Source organism: Nematolebias whitei, chromosome 15 (genome assembly GCF_014905685.2).
Source record: "Nematolebias whitei isolate Nwh7 chromosome 15, NemWhi1, whole genome shotgun sequence".
Lineage (NCBI taxonomy): Eukaryota > Metazoa > Chordata > Actinopteri > Cyprinodontiformes > Rivulidae > Nematolebias > Nematolebias whitei.
The window spans coordinates 3,274,736-3,290,474 of NC_056512.1; the positions used below are offsets into that span (position 1 = coordinate 3,274,736).

The 15,739-nt window shown below is 43.5% G+C and overlaps 1 protein-coding gene across 1 annotated transcript in view; it reads right to left on the reverse strand.

The window, feature by feature from the left end:
- Nucleotides 1–3,456: 3,456 nt before the first annotated feature.
- carm1 (coactivator-associated arginine methyltransferase 1) overlaps nt 3,457–15,739 on the reverse strand; it is a 175,304-nt gene continuing 163,021 nt past the window's right edge. Inside the window, exons 15-16 of the mRNA XM_037689301.1 lie at nt 4,116–4,184; nt 3,457–4,038 (exon numbers count right to left, since the gene is read on the reverse strand). Coding sequence (XP_037545229.1) covers nt 3,899–4,038; nt 4,116–4,184 — 209 coding nt within the window. The 3' untranslated portion in view covers nt 3,457–3,898. The remainder of the gene's footprint in view (nt 4,039–4,115; nt 4,185–15,739) is intronic.

Consider the following 15,739-nt stretch of genomic DNA (forward strand, 5'->3'; position numbering starts at 1 on the left):
AAAAAAAAAAAAAAATCATTTCCTGGTTTGCAGTGACGATAAATGACTTCATCTGATCAGATTAAATAACTTCTTTCAACCAAAATCCAAAGTAAACTATTTATTAAAATAGTCAAACTTTGTCTAAATTCATGCGCGTCTAAAACTGAAATAATTCCTGCTCAGAGTCAATTTAGTCTTAGATAAGAGAATTAAGCCTTGGTTGATTCATTATTATTGTTTGTTTATTATTGTTATTGATTTTTAGTTTGATTATTTTTGTAATAAAAGTTCAAAGACAACTGTGGTCTCTTCATTCAGATGAATATTCATGTGTTCTGGTGCAGAACTCCCTGTAATGAACAGATTCTACTTCAGTGACTGATTCTGATCATTAAAGGGTGAAAATATTAATGAAGTTGTTGTTGGTCAGTAAACTGATCAGCTGGTGCTCCACTTTAAAGAGAGCTAAATAAATAAAATAAATGTAGTGGAGGGGAGTGTCACCCTTCTTCCTCCTTCTCACATCCTTCTTATTGCTACAATATTGTCCATCAAGTCTTTAGAATCACTCTTTGTCTGGCCTGTCACCTAGGACCAATCTGCCTCGGGAGACCCTATGAGGGGCAAATATAATTATTCCCGACAGCAGAGTTCCAAGGATCATTCAGGCGCACAAAGTCCTCCACCATGATAAGGTGACGATTCAAGGAGAAGACAATTCAATTCACTTTATTTATATAGAGCCAAGTCAGAACAGAAGTCATCTCAGGGGACTGAACAGAAACGTTCATTGTAAATGTTTCAGACTATACGGTGAAAGGTGGATCTGACCCGTACAGTAAAACGTGGCTTAAACTCGATGTCAAGACACAGACCTAATTGTATGTCAAAATGGGATTATTGTCCATGAGGAAACATGGATCTGATTTAAGGACAAAACGTGAACCAGACTACACAATGAAATGAGGATCTCACTGCACTGTACGATGTGAGCCTGAATCCATGGTGAAACATGGATCTGGTTCTACGATGAAACGTGGATCAGACTACAAGGTGAAATGTGGACCTGACTCCACAGTGGAGCTGTCATTTCTAACCCAAACCCGAAACCCGTCCCAGACCGAACCGGATTAGGGCCGGGCTGGTCTCCGGCTTTTAATTAGGTCAGGATCAGCCACGATCCAATTATATGATAACATGGCCTGCCATACATCCACCAGTCGCACACCGTCATTTCACCGTGAGCTGACTGGCCTTGAAAGAGGTCAAAAGTTCAGTTAAGCTTCAGGTGTACTGTACTGTCAGGTATCGATCCATTGCCCAAATGGACGTTCATTCATCCGTTGCACTCAGCGGACGCACGCGGCCGACGACCCAAACAGGTGAGATCCCGAAGCGGACGCGTGTGTCAGAGCAGGGTCTGTGTGTCAGTATTTCAGAAGAATGCAGCAGAAACAGGGTTTAAATGTTTTTTTATGGCCATGAAAGGACAAACACCTCTCAGCTCCAAATCTTCTGCTGCGTTTATTCAGCTGCGCGTCCCGACTGTAAATAACTAATTAAAAATGTTGGGGGTTTTCCAGGTTCAGACCCTTAAGTGCTGTTAATTCTTCAGGTCGGGTGGGGTTCGGAAATTATGACTGCGGGCCAGGTCGGATCAGATTATTTGGGCCCGGATGCAACTCTACTCCACAGCGAAACGTAGATCAGACTCCACGTTAAAGGCGTAAAATGACGTCAGGCTTGCAACCTCATGGAGAACTTCTGGTGTGTCCAACATCTGCTCCACTTGGGAGAAGAACAAACCAAATGACATTGTATTTCAGAATGAGTTGGAACATCTCCACATTTAATTTTTTTTCATGTGAAAAAAGGCAAAAACAACAAAAAAAAAACAATAATTCAACACAAATTGTTCCTACTTAGATACATTTTTCTCACTTATCTTAAATCTCACTAAATTAAGTCCCAATCGTTGTGACACCAGAAAGAAAATGCATAAAAGTGTCAGAGTTTCATTCTCTTTCTGATCAAACAAGAAGCAGGAGTCAGCTGACCTGGGATCAGTGATATGTTGGCAGTCAGAAACAGGGACAGATCAGGGTCAAGGGGACTTTGTCTTTCACACCTATTAGAGTGCGTCTCTCAACAGTTGGAAAAAAGATAGATCCTCCCGATCCAGGCTAACTTCAGTCCCAGACAGGAACATCATTCAACAAAAAATGTATGAGCAGCTTCACCTGGGTCACCTTCCATGTTGAGAACCAACACCAAGTTTTAATGATGGGACATCTGTCAGATACTAAAGCTAAGTGAAACCAGTCTGGTCATCTTTTGAGAAACTCTTCTGCTCAAGTTGTTCCAGTCACTGTGAATCAAGTAATATGTACAAATTTAAAAATAATATTTGAAGCAGGTTTTAGAGCAGAATTCAGATTACCCACTCACACTTAATGGCTTGTCACTGAAGTTGAGAGTAAAACCACCTGGAATAGATTTAAAACTACTGTAGGAACAATCATGAAAAGACAAATTTAAAGACCATGTAACTCACTGATAAAACTAGTTATCAGGACAGAAATCCTCATGCACAACTTTAATCAGATCTACTGGGAATGAATAACCTCCCCTAACATCTGGGAACTCCTTTTCTTCAGCCAGCATATCGACATATGGAGAGCAGTTGGTGAGGAGTCTCCAGAGGGGTTCAAAGCGTTTATGTGAGGTGGGGGTAGGTGTCGTCTCAAACCCAGATACGTTTTGTTAAGGTCATCTCCAAACTATCTACAGCAGTTCTTTGATACCCGTACAGAGCTCTACTTTGCCCTCTGAGGGAAATATCTCGTTGATTTAATCAACGTTTGGGCAGCTGCCAAAAAGGGTGCAGAGGAGGAATCAGTCATGATGACGATTGGATATTTAATTAACAACAAATTCAAACACAGCTGTTTAAAATTACTCCAGGTGGGTACAATGTTGGCAGAGACGAGAAACCAAATATGTTCACAGCCTAGATGCGTACATGGAAACAGGCTGCGATAAAAACGACAAGAAAAAACAAAAAACTAATTTCCAACAGTCATTGCCCAGTGACATGCTGGCTGTAATCTTTAATCTGTAATCTATGGGCTGATAGAAACTTGTAAACTCGGATAGTAGCATGGACATCACCACTGGCTGGTGAAGAAAGTGGAGCTAAGAGGAGTGAACATCTGGATCAATGGGACATGAGTGTGAACAGCTGGTTCTCCTGAACCCAAAAAGAGCTTCATAAAGATCAAACATCTGCAGCATCAACAGACACAACACAAGACTACAGTTTCGACTCAGCATGGAAGGTGACCAGCCTGTTGTTCGTTCACAACTAAAATAAAAAATAAAAACGTGTTGACGGATAAGCAGCCTTGCAGATGGTTCTTGGTAAAACTCCACCCACAGGAGCAGACTACAGGGGGTTCAGCAAGGAAAAGCGCTGATGTTCCTGATGAAAAGTTGATTTGTCTGAATCAAGCCGCTGACAAAGTTGCAGACCAGACCTGAAAACTAAATTCACAATGTAAACAAGATGAGGAGCGTCAGAGTCATTGTTACACAGGAGCATGGTGGGTATGGACTGATGCTGGTTCCAGAGGCTCATGACACATTAAAAACAGGATAAGTATGTAGAGGGTCTCAGATAGCAGTAAAGTTCCAACAGACCCAAACAGAGGTGGTGGGGGTGGACGTGTCTGGACGGATATGAGACTGTTCAGTTGTTCATCTACTGATGGACTGAAGCAGGACCAAAGAAGAAAATGCAGCACAGCACTGGTTTTGGTTTACTGGTTTTGGTTGTTGGCTCCATCAGGGTTAGAAGGAGGACTTCTTGTCATGCAGGGTGGGGTGTGGGAGCTCAAACAGGTCCTTGATCTTCATCTTAACTGCCATAGTGCATGGTGTTGCTGGGGATGACCATAGGTGAAGCCATGGAGATGGCAGCACCCCCCATGGTGAACTGGTTGGTGATAGGATAGTAAGTACCGCTGCTGCTGGGGCCCGACTGGCCTGTGGTGGCTCCTGGTGGAGGGAACAAAGCACTGCTTTTAGCATGGCTGCAGAGGATAATCTGAGTGAGCCATATAAACTTGTCTCACCTTGAACAATTCCTGTGCTCATGATGGAGCCCATCCTGGAGTGAGTGTGGTTTACAATGCCAGTGTTCACTGTGACCAATCAGAAAAGACAAAAGTCTCAAAGTTCAGTAAGTAAAACAGGTTTTACCATGTTGCTTCCATTTGTGGCTAAAAGGGAACTGGAAGAAGATTTAAGAACCTGAACTTTAACATTAGTAGTACAGAAACTCAAAGAAACCAAAAATAATGTTCGACTGCCAAAAGGTTTATGGGCAACAAAGAAAACCATCTCGCTATAGAACTAAATACAGTATTGAGATCTGGAAGTTGAAGCTACCCAGAGTTAAATAAGACAACTAGAGGGCACGTTGCTCACGTGATGTGACTCACTGGAGGGACAGGAGCGATAACCAGAGAGAGCAAGTGTCTGGATTTAGTATTGTTCTAGATACTGGCAAAATAGCCAACAGTAAGGGCAGAATACATAAAAATAAATTATAAATGATAATAATAGAATATATACATCTCATGTATACAAAAATGTAAAAATGCTACAAAGCTCTGCGTGCTACGGTTGTACCAACTGAAGAGAAAAACGTCTCATTTCACAAGTAAGTAGATTTCATATTTATCTCAATTTGAATAATAATAATATTATTGTCATCACTGCATGTTTCCATACAATGGTGAAATTGGTCTCTGCATTTAACCCATCCACCACCGGGTGGTGCAGTGGGCAGCTATTGGGGGCGCTCAGGGGGGCATTTTGGGGATGGGGTGTGCTGCCCAGAGACACCACGCGGTGTGCAGTGACGGGGGATTGAACCTGGGACTTTCGGGTCCCAAGCTGGCTGCCCTGCCTCTACACCATCTTGGCCCCCATAATCATGTGACCATAATTAAAGCCAATAATGTAAATGTTAAAATTAAAATATAAAGCCGATGTAATCGCTGTTAATTATTGAATTGGCTAGTAAAATTCAACTTCTGTGGCAAACACTGTTATAGAGTGTAGCACTATGCCGAATCATGGTACAATTTAGCAAATAAAATGGCACAATCTGATATTGCCCTAGATTTCTGTATTATTTACACAGTGTAAAAAATATTATATAGAATATTTGACTAATTTTAGTTTTCTATTAATTCAATTCAGTTCAGTTTATTTATATAGCTCCAAGTCATAACAGAAGTCATCTCAGAGCACTGAACAGAAAAATTCATGTAGATTATAAATGCAAATTAGTAAAGTTATCTATGTAAGACAGGAAGGAAGCCAGCAGATGCGTTATACATTTCATCGCAGTGTCTCATCCTGAGCTAGCACAAAGGCAATTACACAAACCTGACCTGTTGAGAAGATGGTTAGCCAATATTAGGAGAAACAAGTTTCATCCTTCAAAGTATCACCAGTTATGCAGTGAATATCTGTTAAGTGTCGACTATCAATCAACCTTTATTTATACAGGTAAATCCCATTGAGCCTCGAGGACTCATTTACAAGAGACCTGATTTCAACAAAGAAAGATGACAACAATGGACAACAGCAACAACAATAAGCAGTTATAAAAACTCATACTACAGGTTTTTTTTTTTTTTTTTTAACAAATAGGATGGCTAAAAGGAAAAAGGTAACAAAACAAAAAAACAGCTAGATTCCAAGACAAATGTAGAAAACTAAAAACAGGAACATGTCAGCATTGGTCCCTGCCAGGAGTCCAACAGATTCTTAAAGCCACTTAGAGAGGTCAAAGGTCGAGAGCTTCAAATCTTTTTGTAAGATATTCCAGGAAACAGGAGCGGAGTAGGAGAAGGCCCTTTTGCCTAGTTCAGTCCTCACTGAGGGAACACTGCAGGTAATAATGTCCTGAGAGCGCACGCTGTAGCTGCACTCACGCAGAGACATGTAGGAGGAGATGTATGAAGGCAGCAGACCAAGAAGTGATTTAAAGATGAAAATGTACCAGTGAGAGAGTCTGCGTGAAGTTAATGATGTCCAGTTAACCAATGAATACAGGGTGCAGTGGTGGGTACGATAATCACAGCCAGTTATGAATCTTAGTGCACCATGATAGACAGCATCCAACATCTGCAGGGTTCTTGTAGGAGCGTTCATGTAAATAATATCACCAAAATCAATTGAGGGAAGGAAAGTCACAGATACAAGGCGTTTTCTAGCATTCAGGGTTAGACAGGATCTGTTTCTGAAAAAGAAACCCAGTTTAACTTTCAGTTTCTTTACCAAGTTTTCCACATGGAGCTTAAAAGAAAGATGTGAGTCGACCAAGATACCCAAATATTTATAGGAATCAACAAACCCAATGGGGACACCATTTGAGGATAAAATCGGAGGAAGAACTGCTGGGACCAACTTCCTATTTGAAAAAAGCATCACTTTGGTTTTTTCGGCATTTAGGACAAGTTTGAGGCGGAACAAATCAGTCTGGATGTAGTTAAATGCAGATTTCAAAAGCTGGAAAGCCTTAGCAACTGTTTTAGCTCGACAATAAACAACTGTGTCGTCAACATAGAAATGTAAGGATGCATTAGGGATGTTTTTACCTACATTATGTATGTAGATTGTAAAGAGGGTGGGTCCTAAGACTGAGCCTTGTGGTACACCATTGTTGACTGTTAAATAACTGGAGGAAGTACCATTATGTTGAACACATTGCCTCCGGTCTGAAAGATAGTTAGAGAACCAACCAATGGTGTGATCTGAGAAACCGATTTCTGAGAGTTTATGACACAAGATGTTATGATCCACAGTGTCAAAAGCTTCAGACAGGTCTAAGAAAAGTGCAGCACAATAATCCTTAGCATCCAGTGCTTCAACAATGTCATTAAGAACCTTCAGTGAAGCAGTGGTTGTGCTGTGTTGTTTCCTGAAACCAGATTGATGTGGAGGTAAGATGTTAAATGAGTCCAGGTATTTTTTGATTTGAGAGTTTATCAGTTTTTCTAGAACCTTGGCTAAAATGCAGAGTTTAGAGATTGGTCGATAGTTGTTCAGTGAGGTGGGGTCACCTCCCTTCAGCAAAGGAAGAACAAAGGCCGTTTTCCAAGTGTCTGGGATGGAGTTTTGTCTTATGGAGAGATTGAAGATGTGGGTCACAGGGACTGTGATGATATGAGCAGCCAGCCTTAAGAAATAAGGTGGAAGTTCATCTGGACCTGCAGATTTTTTAGGATCAAGATCTTTTAACAGTTTATTGACCTCACTGACTGAGAATGGAGAAAAAGAGAAGCTGTGATTAACTGAGGATTGACTTGTAGGAGGGATTTGATTTGTAGAAGTTTGGTTATTAAGTGAAGTGGCTGATCTTCCATTAGTAACTGTGTCAAATAAAGAACCAGAAGCAACAAAATGTTTGTTGAAACAGTTCAGGATCTCGTGCTTATTTGACACAGGAACAGAGTTAACGAGAAGTTGTGATGGGAGGTCAGATGATTGGGTGGTGCCTGAGAGAGATTTGATGGTTTTCCAGAATCTGTTAGGGTCATTTAGATTTTTGGAAGTCTGAGATAAGAAATAGTTGCGTTTTGCTGCTTTGACAGAAGTTGTACATTTATTCCTCATCTGTCGAAAACTCAACCAATCAGTGTCTGAGCCAGATTTTCTCGCTGCGGCCCAAAGATGATCTCTCCTGTGCAGGAGGTCAGCTAGCTCTGGAGTAAACCAGGGGCTGTCTCGTCCCTTTATTCTGAACTGACGAAAAGGAGCATGTTTGTTCAGGAAATAAATGAAATTATTATGGAAATAGTTCCAAGCAGAGTTCACATCATCAGTTAACAGAATACGATGCCAGTCAAAGTGAGACAGATCCCAGAGGAATGACTGTTCACAGAAATGTTTCAGATCCCTTTTTTTAATTAATCTGGGCTTAGAAGGTGGAAGTTTAATATTTCTTAAAGCCGCTGTCACACAATGATCACTCAAAAGATCAGCGAATACACCTGTACCAGGGAATTTGTGAGGCATATTAGTTAGAAACAGGTCTAAGATGGAGGAATTGTCAGGGTGGCTTTTATTTAATCTGGTGGGGGAGTCAATCAGTTGGGTTAAATTAAAAGACAAGCAACATTCCTTGAATTTGTCACAGAGGGGGGTCGACTTACACCAATCAATGTTGAGATCTCCAGCTAAAAAGACCTCTGTGAATTTTAAATTACCAAGGAATTCCTTAATGGCATTTAATGCCATAGGTGAAGCTGAGGGGGGGGCGGTAGCAGCAGACTACAGTTAAAACCTGGCCTCCATTCAAGGTGATGTTTACAGATAAGGCTTCAAACTGGTTTGGAATTGTTTTGGAAGTCACAAGACTTGAAACCAGAGTGTCTCTAATGTAAATAATGACTCCACCCCCCCTTTTTTGACGATCACAGCGGTAGATGTTAAACCCATTGATTGCCACGTCATTATTCATTACAGATTTGTTGAGCCAGGACTCAGAAATAAAGATAACATCAGCCCCAGAAGAACTGACCAGGATTTTCACAGCATCAAGTTTTTTCAGAAGGCTACGAGCGTTTACATGCAGAAAATGGAGCCCAGAGGTGTTTTTAAAGTCATTTGGTGTGCTGTAATTAATGGGGGGTCCAGGGTTGGGTTGAATTCCTGAGAGCAGTAACAACATTATTATCAGACATTTTCTTGAGTTTTTTGTGACTGATGTGTAATTACAGGAGTTAACAGTGTGGCAATTATCCCCCATAATTGATCCATGAGAAACATTAATGAAGACGTGATCATTCAGAACCCAAAAACAGTGAAAGTTGCAGTGATGGACAGATTCAGGTGTATTAACAAGATTCAGTGACTCCAGATAATCTGAGAACTGAAAATAGTGACAGTAATATGAATGATGCAGAAAAGTTTCAGACCATAAAATGTCACAGTTCAAATGGGCAAACAAACCCGACGAGTTGGCCCAACTGCAGTTTGAGTCAGGCTGAGGGGGGCTCCGGTCCCCCTGTGAAGAAGGATGGATGGATGGATGGATGCTCCCATGAGAAACAGAAGCTGGGTCCAGAATCAACAGGTCGAAACAGAAACAGAAAATTTGCAGCAAATAGCAGAGCGAGCTGTCAGAAAATCCTCCTGAAGTGAAAGGCATGATCCAAGTTCGTTTCAGGTCAACAGGGGCCAACAGCGTGATCCGGATAAAATTAATTATTATCCAGGTGAGTTTGGATGGAGGCCTGAGCAACTCCGATACAAACTCCGAACTTCACTCGAGCACCACGCAGACCCGCTCCTTCACGCTGCTCCTCCGCTTCTCAGCACCCGACAGCACGGGGCACCCCCGGTGAAAAACGAGACTGACCGGAGAGGCTGAGGCTGAAGTCGGCTACTGGTCCGGTCCGGTCTACATAAGACTACATAAGAGGTAAATAATAAATATATGTTAGTCCAATACTGTAATGCAATACCCTTTCATTCATTCATTCAACCTTTATTTATACAGGTTGTGTGCAGCCCACAGGTGCAGGGAGTCGCGCCCTCCTGCAACATGTCATGATCTCTGCCTTCTGCTACCTACCATTCCCACTTCTTCGCTGCAATCACACACAAATCTGTTAAACCTAATCTCCCTCCTTCTGTGCAAATAAAAAAGAAATAGTTTAAATAAACTAAGGGGGTGGTGGCGCAGAGGTTAGAGAAGGTGGACCTGTGATCCGAAGATTGCTGGTTCAACCCCCGGTACAGACAACATCAAAATGTGTGTGGGATGCGTGAAGCATCCACACCTGCCTGCCTCCACCCTCATTTTCTCCACTCTGGGCCCTTGAGCAAGGCCTTTAATCACCAACATCTGCGACCAACATCTGCACCCCTGGGCACCCTAGATGGCAGCTCCCTGCTCCACACAAAGGGCTGTGGTAGCTCGGTGGCCTGTGGTTGCGTCAGGAAGTGCATACGGTGAGGGTAGGAACGTAGACCGACAGGTAAACAGCTTTGCCTTACAGCTCAGCTCTCTTCACCACAACGGACTGGTACAGAGTCCGCAATACTGCAGATGCTGCACCAATCCATCTGTCAATCTCACGCTCCATTCTTCCCAGACTCGTGAACAAAACAGAGATAATTGCACTCCTCCACTTGAGGCAGAACCTCACCTTCGACCTGAAGAGAGCAATCCACCCTTTTCTGGTTGAGAACCATGGTCTCAGATTTGGAGGTGATGATTCAGAATCAGAATCAGATTGCCTTTATTGTCATTATACGCAAGTACAATGAAATTAAGAGCCACTCCCTTTTTTCAGTGCAAAAAACATGCTTAAGAAAAACACACACTAAAAATATAAAAAATGTAACGCAATATAGATATAATAGCACTATGAAAGTAAAAAATACAAGTATTTCACAATTATATTGCACATTATGGATATTGGTGAAGTAGTTAAGGTGACTGAGAGTATGAAATGTCAGTAGTATTGCACAATAGAAGTCCAGGGGTTTGGGAGGTTAGATTATTAAATCAGTGCATGAGTGAGTTCAGTGTGGTGATGGCTTTCGGGAAAAAAACGTTCTTGAATCCGTTTGTTCTTGTTCTGATGCACCTGTAGCACTTCCCTGAAGGTGTAACAAGTCAAACAGTTCAAAACCCAGGTGTGAACAGTCCTTGATTATGCTTTCTGCTCTGTTGAGGCAGCGTGATGTGTAAATGTCCATCAGGGAGGGGAGAGGGCAGCCAATTATCTTTTGTGATGTCTTGACTACTCTCTGAAGTCTCTCCCTGTCAGCCAGGGTGCAGCTGCCGTACCATACTGAGATACAGTATGTCAGCAGGCTCTCAATGGACGAGCGGTATAAGGTCAACAGCAATTTGGTGTTCAGGTTGTGCTTCTTAAGTACTCTTAAGAAGTGTAGTCTCTGCTGAGCCTTCTTGATGACCGCTGTGGTGTTCTCTTTCCCTTTCATCACCTTTCATTTTCATCCCAGCTCCTTCACACTCAGCTGTGAATCACTCCAGTGAGAGCTGAAGATCACAGCATGATGACGCCAACAGGACCACATCATCTGCAAAGATGGAATCCCGAGGCCACCAAACCGGAAACCCTCCGTGCGCTGGCTGCACCGAGAAACTCCCGTCTATAAAAGTTATGAACAGAATCGTGACAACGGGCAGCCCTGGTGGAGTCCAACTGCCACCCTGAAGGGGAATGACTTACTATGGGCAATGCGAACCAAACTCTCGCACCAATCGTATAGGGACTGAACAGCCGGTAAAAACAGGCCCCCAATCCAATATTCAAGGCGCACCGCCCACAGTGTACCCCAAGGAACACTCTTGCTTGAATCGTCACCTTATCGTGGTGGAGGAGTTTGTGTGCCTGAACGATCCTAGGAGTGATGCTATCGAGGGCAATTATAATTGCCCCCGGTAGGGTCTTCCAAGGCAGATTGGTCCTAGGTGACAGGCCAAACAAAGAGCGATTCAGAAGATTTTTATAGATAGGAAAAAAATCAAGGAACTCAAGCGTCTGGACGTGGGCTACCGGGGCCCCACCATGGAGCCAGCATGGGGGAGGGGCTAGTCAGCGAGTGCCTGGTGACCGGGTCTCTACCCATTGGGCTCAGTCGGGCTCAGCCCGAAGGAGCAGCATGGGTTTGCCTTCCTTTGGACCCAACACCTGCAGGAAGGGCCATAAAAGTTGAGTGCATGACGCCATGGGCAGTGGCCGAAGGCAAGGACCTTGGCGCTCTGACCCTGGCTTACTAAAGCTGGCTCTTGGGACATGGGATGTAACCTCTCTGGCGGGGAAGGAGCCTGAACTTGTGCGCGAGGTTGAGAGGTACCAACTAGATATACAACCCGGATTCCAAAAAAGTTGGGACACTAAACAAATTGTGAATAAAAACTAAATGCAATGATGTGGAGATGGCAAATGTCAATATTTTATTCGTAATATAACATGGATGACAGATCAAAAGTTTAATCTGAGTAAATGTAACATTTTAAAGAAAAAATATGTTGATTCAAAATTTCACAGTGTCAACAAATCCCAAAAAAGTTGGGACAAGTAGCAATAAGTGGCTGGAAAAAGGAAATTAAGCATATAACAAACAGCTGGAAGACCAATTAATACTAATGAGGTCAATTGACAACATGATTGGGTATAAAAAGAGCTTCTCAGAGTGTCTGTCTCTCAGAAGCCAAGATGGTAAGAGGACCTCCAATTTCACCATTGTTGCGCAGAAAGATAGTGCAGCAATACCAGAATGGTTTTACCCAGCGTAAAATAGCAAAGACTTTTAAGTTATCGTCATCAACCGTGCAGAACATCATCAAAAGATTCAGAGAATCTGAAACAATCGCTGTGCGTAAGGGTCAAGGCCGTAAAACTCTACTGGATGCTCATGATCTCAGGGCCCTTAAACGTCACTGCACCTCAAACAGAAATGCCACTGTCAAGGAAACAACAGAATGGGCTCAGGAATACTTCCAGAAAGCATCGTCAGTGAACACAATCCACCGTGCCATCCGACGTTGCCAGCTGAAACTCTACAGTGCAAAGAGGAAGCCATTTCTACGCAAGCTCCATGAGCTCAGATGATTGCACTGGGCCAGGGGTCATTTAAAATGGAGTGTGGCAAAATGGAAGACTGTTCTGTGGTCAGATGAGTCACAATTTGAAGTTCTTTATGGAACACTGGGACGCCATGTCATCCGGACCAGAGAGGACAAGGATAGCCCAAGCTGTTATCAACGCTCCGTTCAGAAACCTGCATCACTGATGGTATGGGGTTGCATGAGCGCTTGTGGCATGGGCAGCTTGCATGTGTGGAAAGGCACCATTAATGCAGAGAACTATGTTCAGGTTTTAGAACAACATATGCTCCCATCTAGACGTCATCTCTTTCAGGGAAGACCCTGCATTTTTCAACACGATAATGCCAGACCACATTCTGCAGCAATCACAATATCATGGCTATGTAGGAGAAGGATCCGGGTACTGAAATGGCCAGCCTGCAGTCCAGATCTTTCACCTATAGAGAACATTTGGCGCATCATAAAGAGGAAGGTGCGACAAAGAAGGCCCAAGAAGATTGAACAGTTAGAGGGCTGTATTAGACATGAATGGGAGAGCATTCCTATTTCTAAACTTGATAAACTGGTCTCCTCTGTCCCCAGACGTCTGTTGAGTGTTGTAAGAAGAAGGGGAGATGCCACACAGTGGTAAAAATGGACTTGTCCCAACTTTTTTGGTATTTGTTGACGCCATGAAATTTGGAAAACAGATTTTTCCCTTAAAATGATACATTCTCTCAGTTTAAACTTTTGATCTGTGTTCTATTCTGAATCATGTTGGCACCTCCACATCATTGCATTCAGTTTTTATTCACAATTTGTTTAGTGTCCCAACTTTTTTGGAATCCGGTTTGTAGTTGGGCTCAACGACGCATAGCATGGGCTCTGGAACCGATTTCCTTGAGAGGGGCTAGACCTTATTCTACTCTGGAGTTGCCCATGGTGAGAGGTGTTGAGCTAGTGAGGTCTACTTATAGCTCCCCTACTTGATGCCTGTGTGTTGTAGTTTTATCCGGTAGATGAGAGGGTGGCTTCCTAGCACCTTCAGGTAGGGGGACAGGCTCTGACTGTTGTTTGTGCCTACACGCTAAACTGCAGTTCAGAGTATCCAGCCTCCTTGGTGGGGTTCTTGGAAGGTGCACCAACTGGGGACTCCTTTATTCTGCTGGGGAACTTCAACACCCATGTGGGTAATGACAGTGTGACCTGGAGGGGCATGAATGGGAGGAACGGCCTCTCTTATCTGAACCTGAGCAGTGTTCTGTTGTTGGACTTCTGTGCTAGTCATACAGTAGTTTGTCCATCACGAACACTATGTTTGAACATAAGGGTGTCCATAAGTGCACTTGGCACCAGGACGCCCTGGGTCATAGATTAATGGTTGACTTCATATTCGTGTCAGCTGATTTGCGGCCATTTGTTTTGGATATTTGGGTGAAGAGAGGAGCTGAGCTGTCAACTGATCACCATCTGCTAGTGAGCTGGATCAGATGACGGAGGAAGATGCCGGACAGACCCGGTAGGCCCAAACGTGTAGTGAGGGTTTGCTGGGAAAGCATGGCAGAAGAACCCGTCAGAGCGATCTTCAACTCACACCTCCGGGAGAGCTTTAACCTCATCCCAATGAGGTAGGGGTGATTGAGTCCAAGTGGGCCATGTTCTGTGCCTCGCTTGTTGAGGTAGCTGCCTTGAGCTGTGGCCACAAGGTTGTTGGTGCTTCTCGTGGTGGCCATCCACGAACTCGGTGGTGGAAACCCCGTGTTAGGGAGGTTGTCAAGCTGAAGAAGGAGTCATATCGAGCCTTGTTGACCAGTGGGACTCCGAGATGGGAAGTACTGGAGCGCCAAGCGGTTTGCAGCCTTGGCTGTTGATGAGACAAAAGCTAGGATGTGGGAGGAGTTTGGTGAGACCTTGGATAGAGACTCTCGGTCAGTTCTGAGGAGATTCTGGCAAACCATCAGGCAGCTGAGGAGGGAAAACAGCACTTTACTAACACTGCGTTCAGTGAAGGTGGAGTTCTACTGACCTCAACCAATAATGTCGTTGAGAGGTGGAAGCAGTGGTTAATTTGAGCCGGATCCTGCCAGAACAAGATCCGGGAACTCTCTAATTTTGACCCGTTCTGTTCAGGCAACTCTTTGCTCGGATCTGCCAACTCTGCCCCTAAAAGTTCAAAGTCATCGCGCATTTTTATTTTGATTATTTATTAAAAATTACAACGAGAGGAGACGTTGCCCTTAGCCCCGGCTGACCCAGTCTGTGGAGTGGATGTTCCAGCTGCAGCATGCGCGGCGCACAGTTACGCGCTCCTTCGAGGAGCAGGAGAGGAGCCTCTAGGCGGGGGGTGGGGGGTGAGGACGGAGTGACAGATGGTCACATTTACGCTAGAAGGTTCTGTGCCTAGTCCTTCTCTCCAAATATTGTCCCTACTCAGCAGCTGCACACTGAAAAACACCCCCTCTCCCCTCCTTTCAGACCCCTGAAACAAAAACGATCATTTATTCAATAGAATAAATGCCCTGTGGACAGTGCACGTTACGCACAGAAACATCTCCAGACAGCTGTACAGAGCACACACATCAGCAAGTGTCTGAACTCCTGCTACATTTCAGATATAATAAATAAAAAAAGCTTACTGTAAAAAAAATTATTAAAAATACAAAGAGAATTGTTTGCTGTGTTATTCACATTATACGTCACGTTTCAAAACAACGGCGCTAATTTGTCAAAATAACAACAGCGATCAAAATGTCAAAAAGACAGTCCCATTTACTTTAATAAAAAATAGATGTGGATGGATGGATTGTCCTTAGTTGGACAACAGATAACTAACGCCTTCAGGTGCTTCAAACGGTGCCACGAGACTGGAGCAGGAGCGGAGAAGAGTTCAGCTCAGAACTGTGAAGTGAGGGAAGGGAGGAGGGGGGTTTAGGACACCTGACGGAATCGGTTCTGCTCATTCACACACAACCTGCTGTTCTTCTCCAAAATAGTAATTTGATTAAGTGTTTACAATTGTAGGTAAATGTTGCTGTATAACAACCTGTTAAAATACACCAAAATGCAGGAAATGGCATCTCTGTTATTCAAAATTTTCTGTGAGATTAC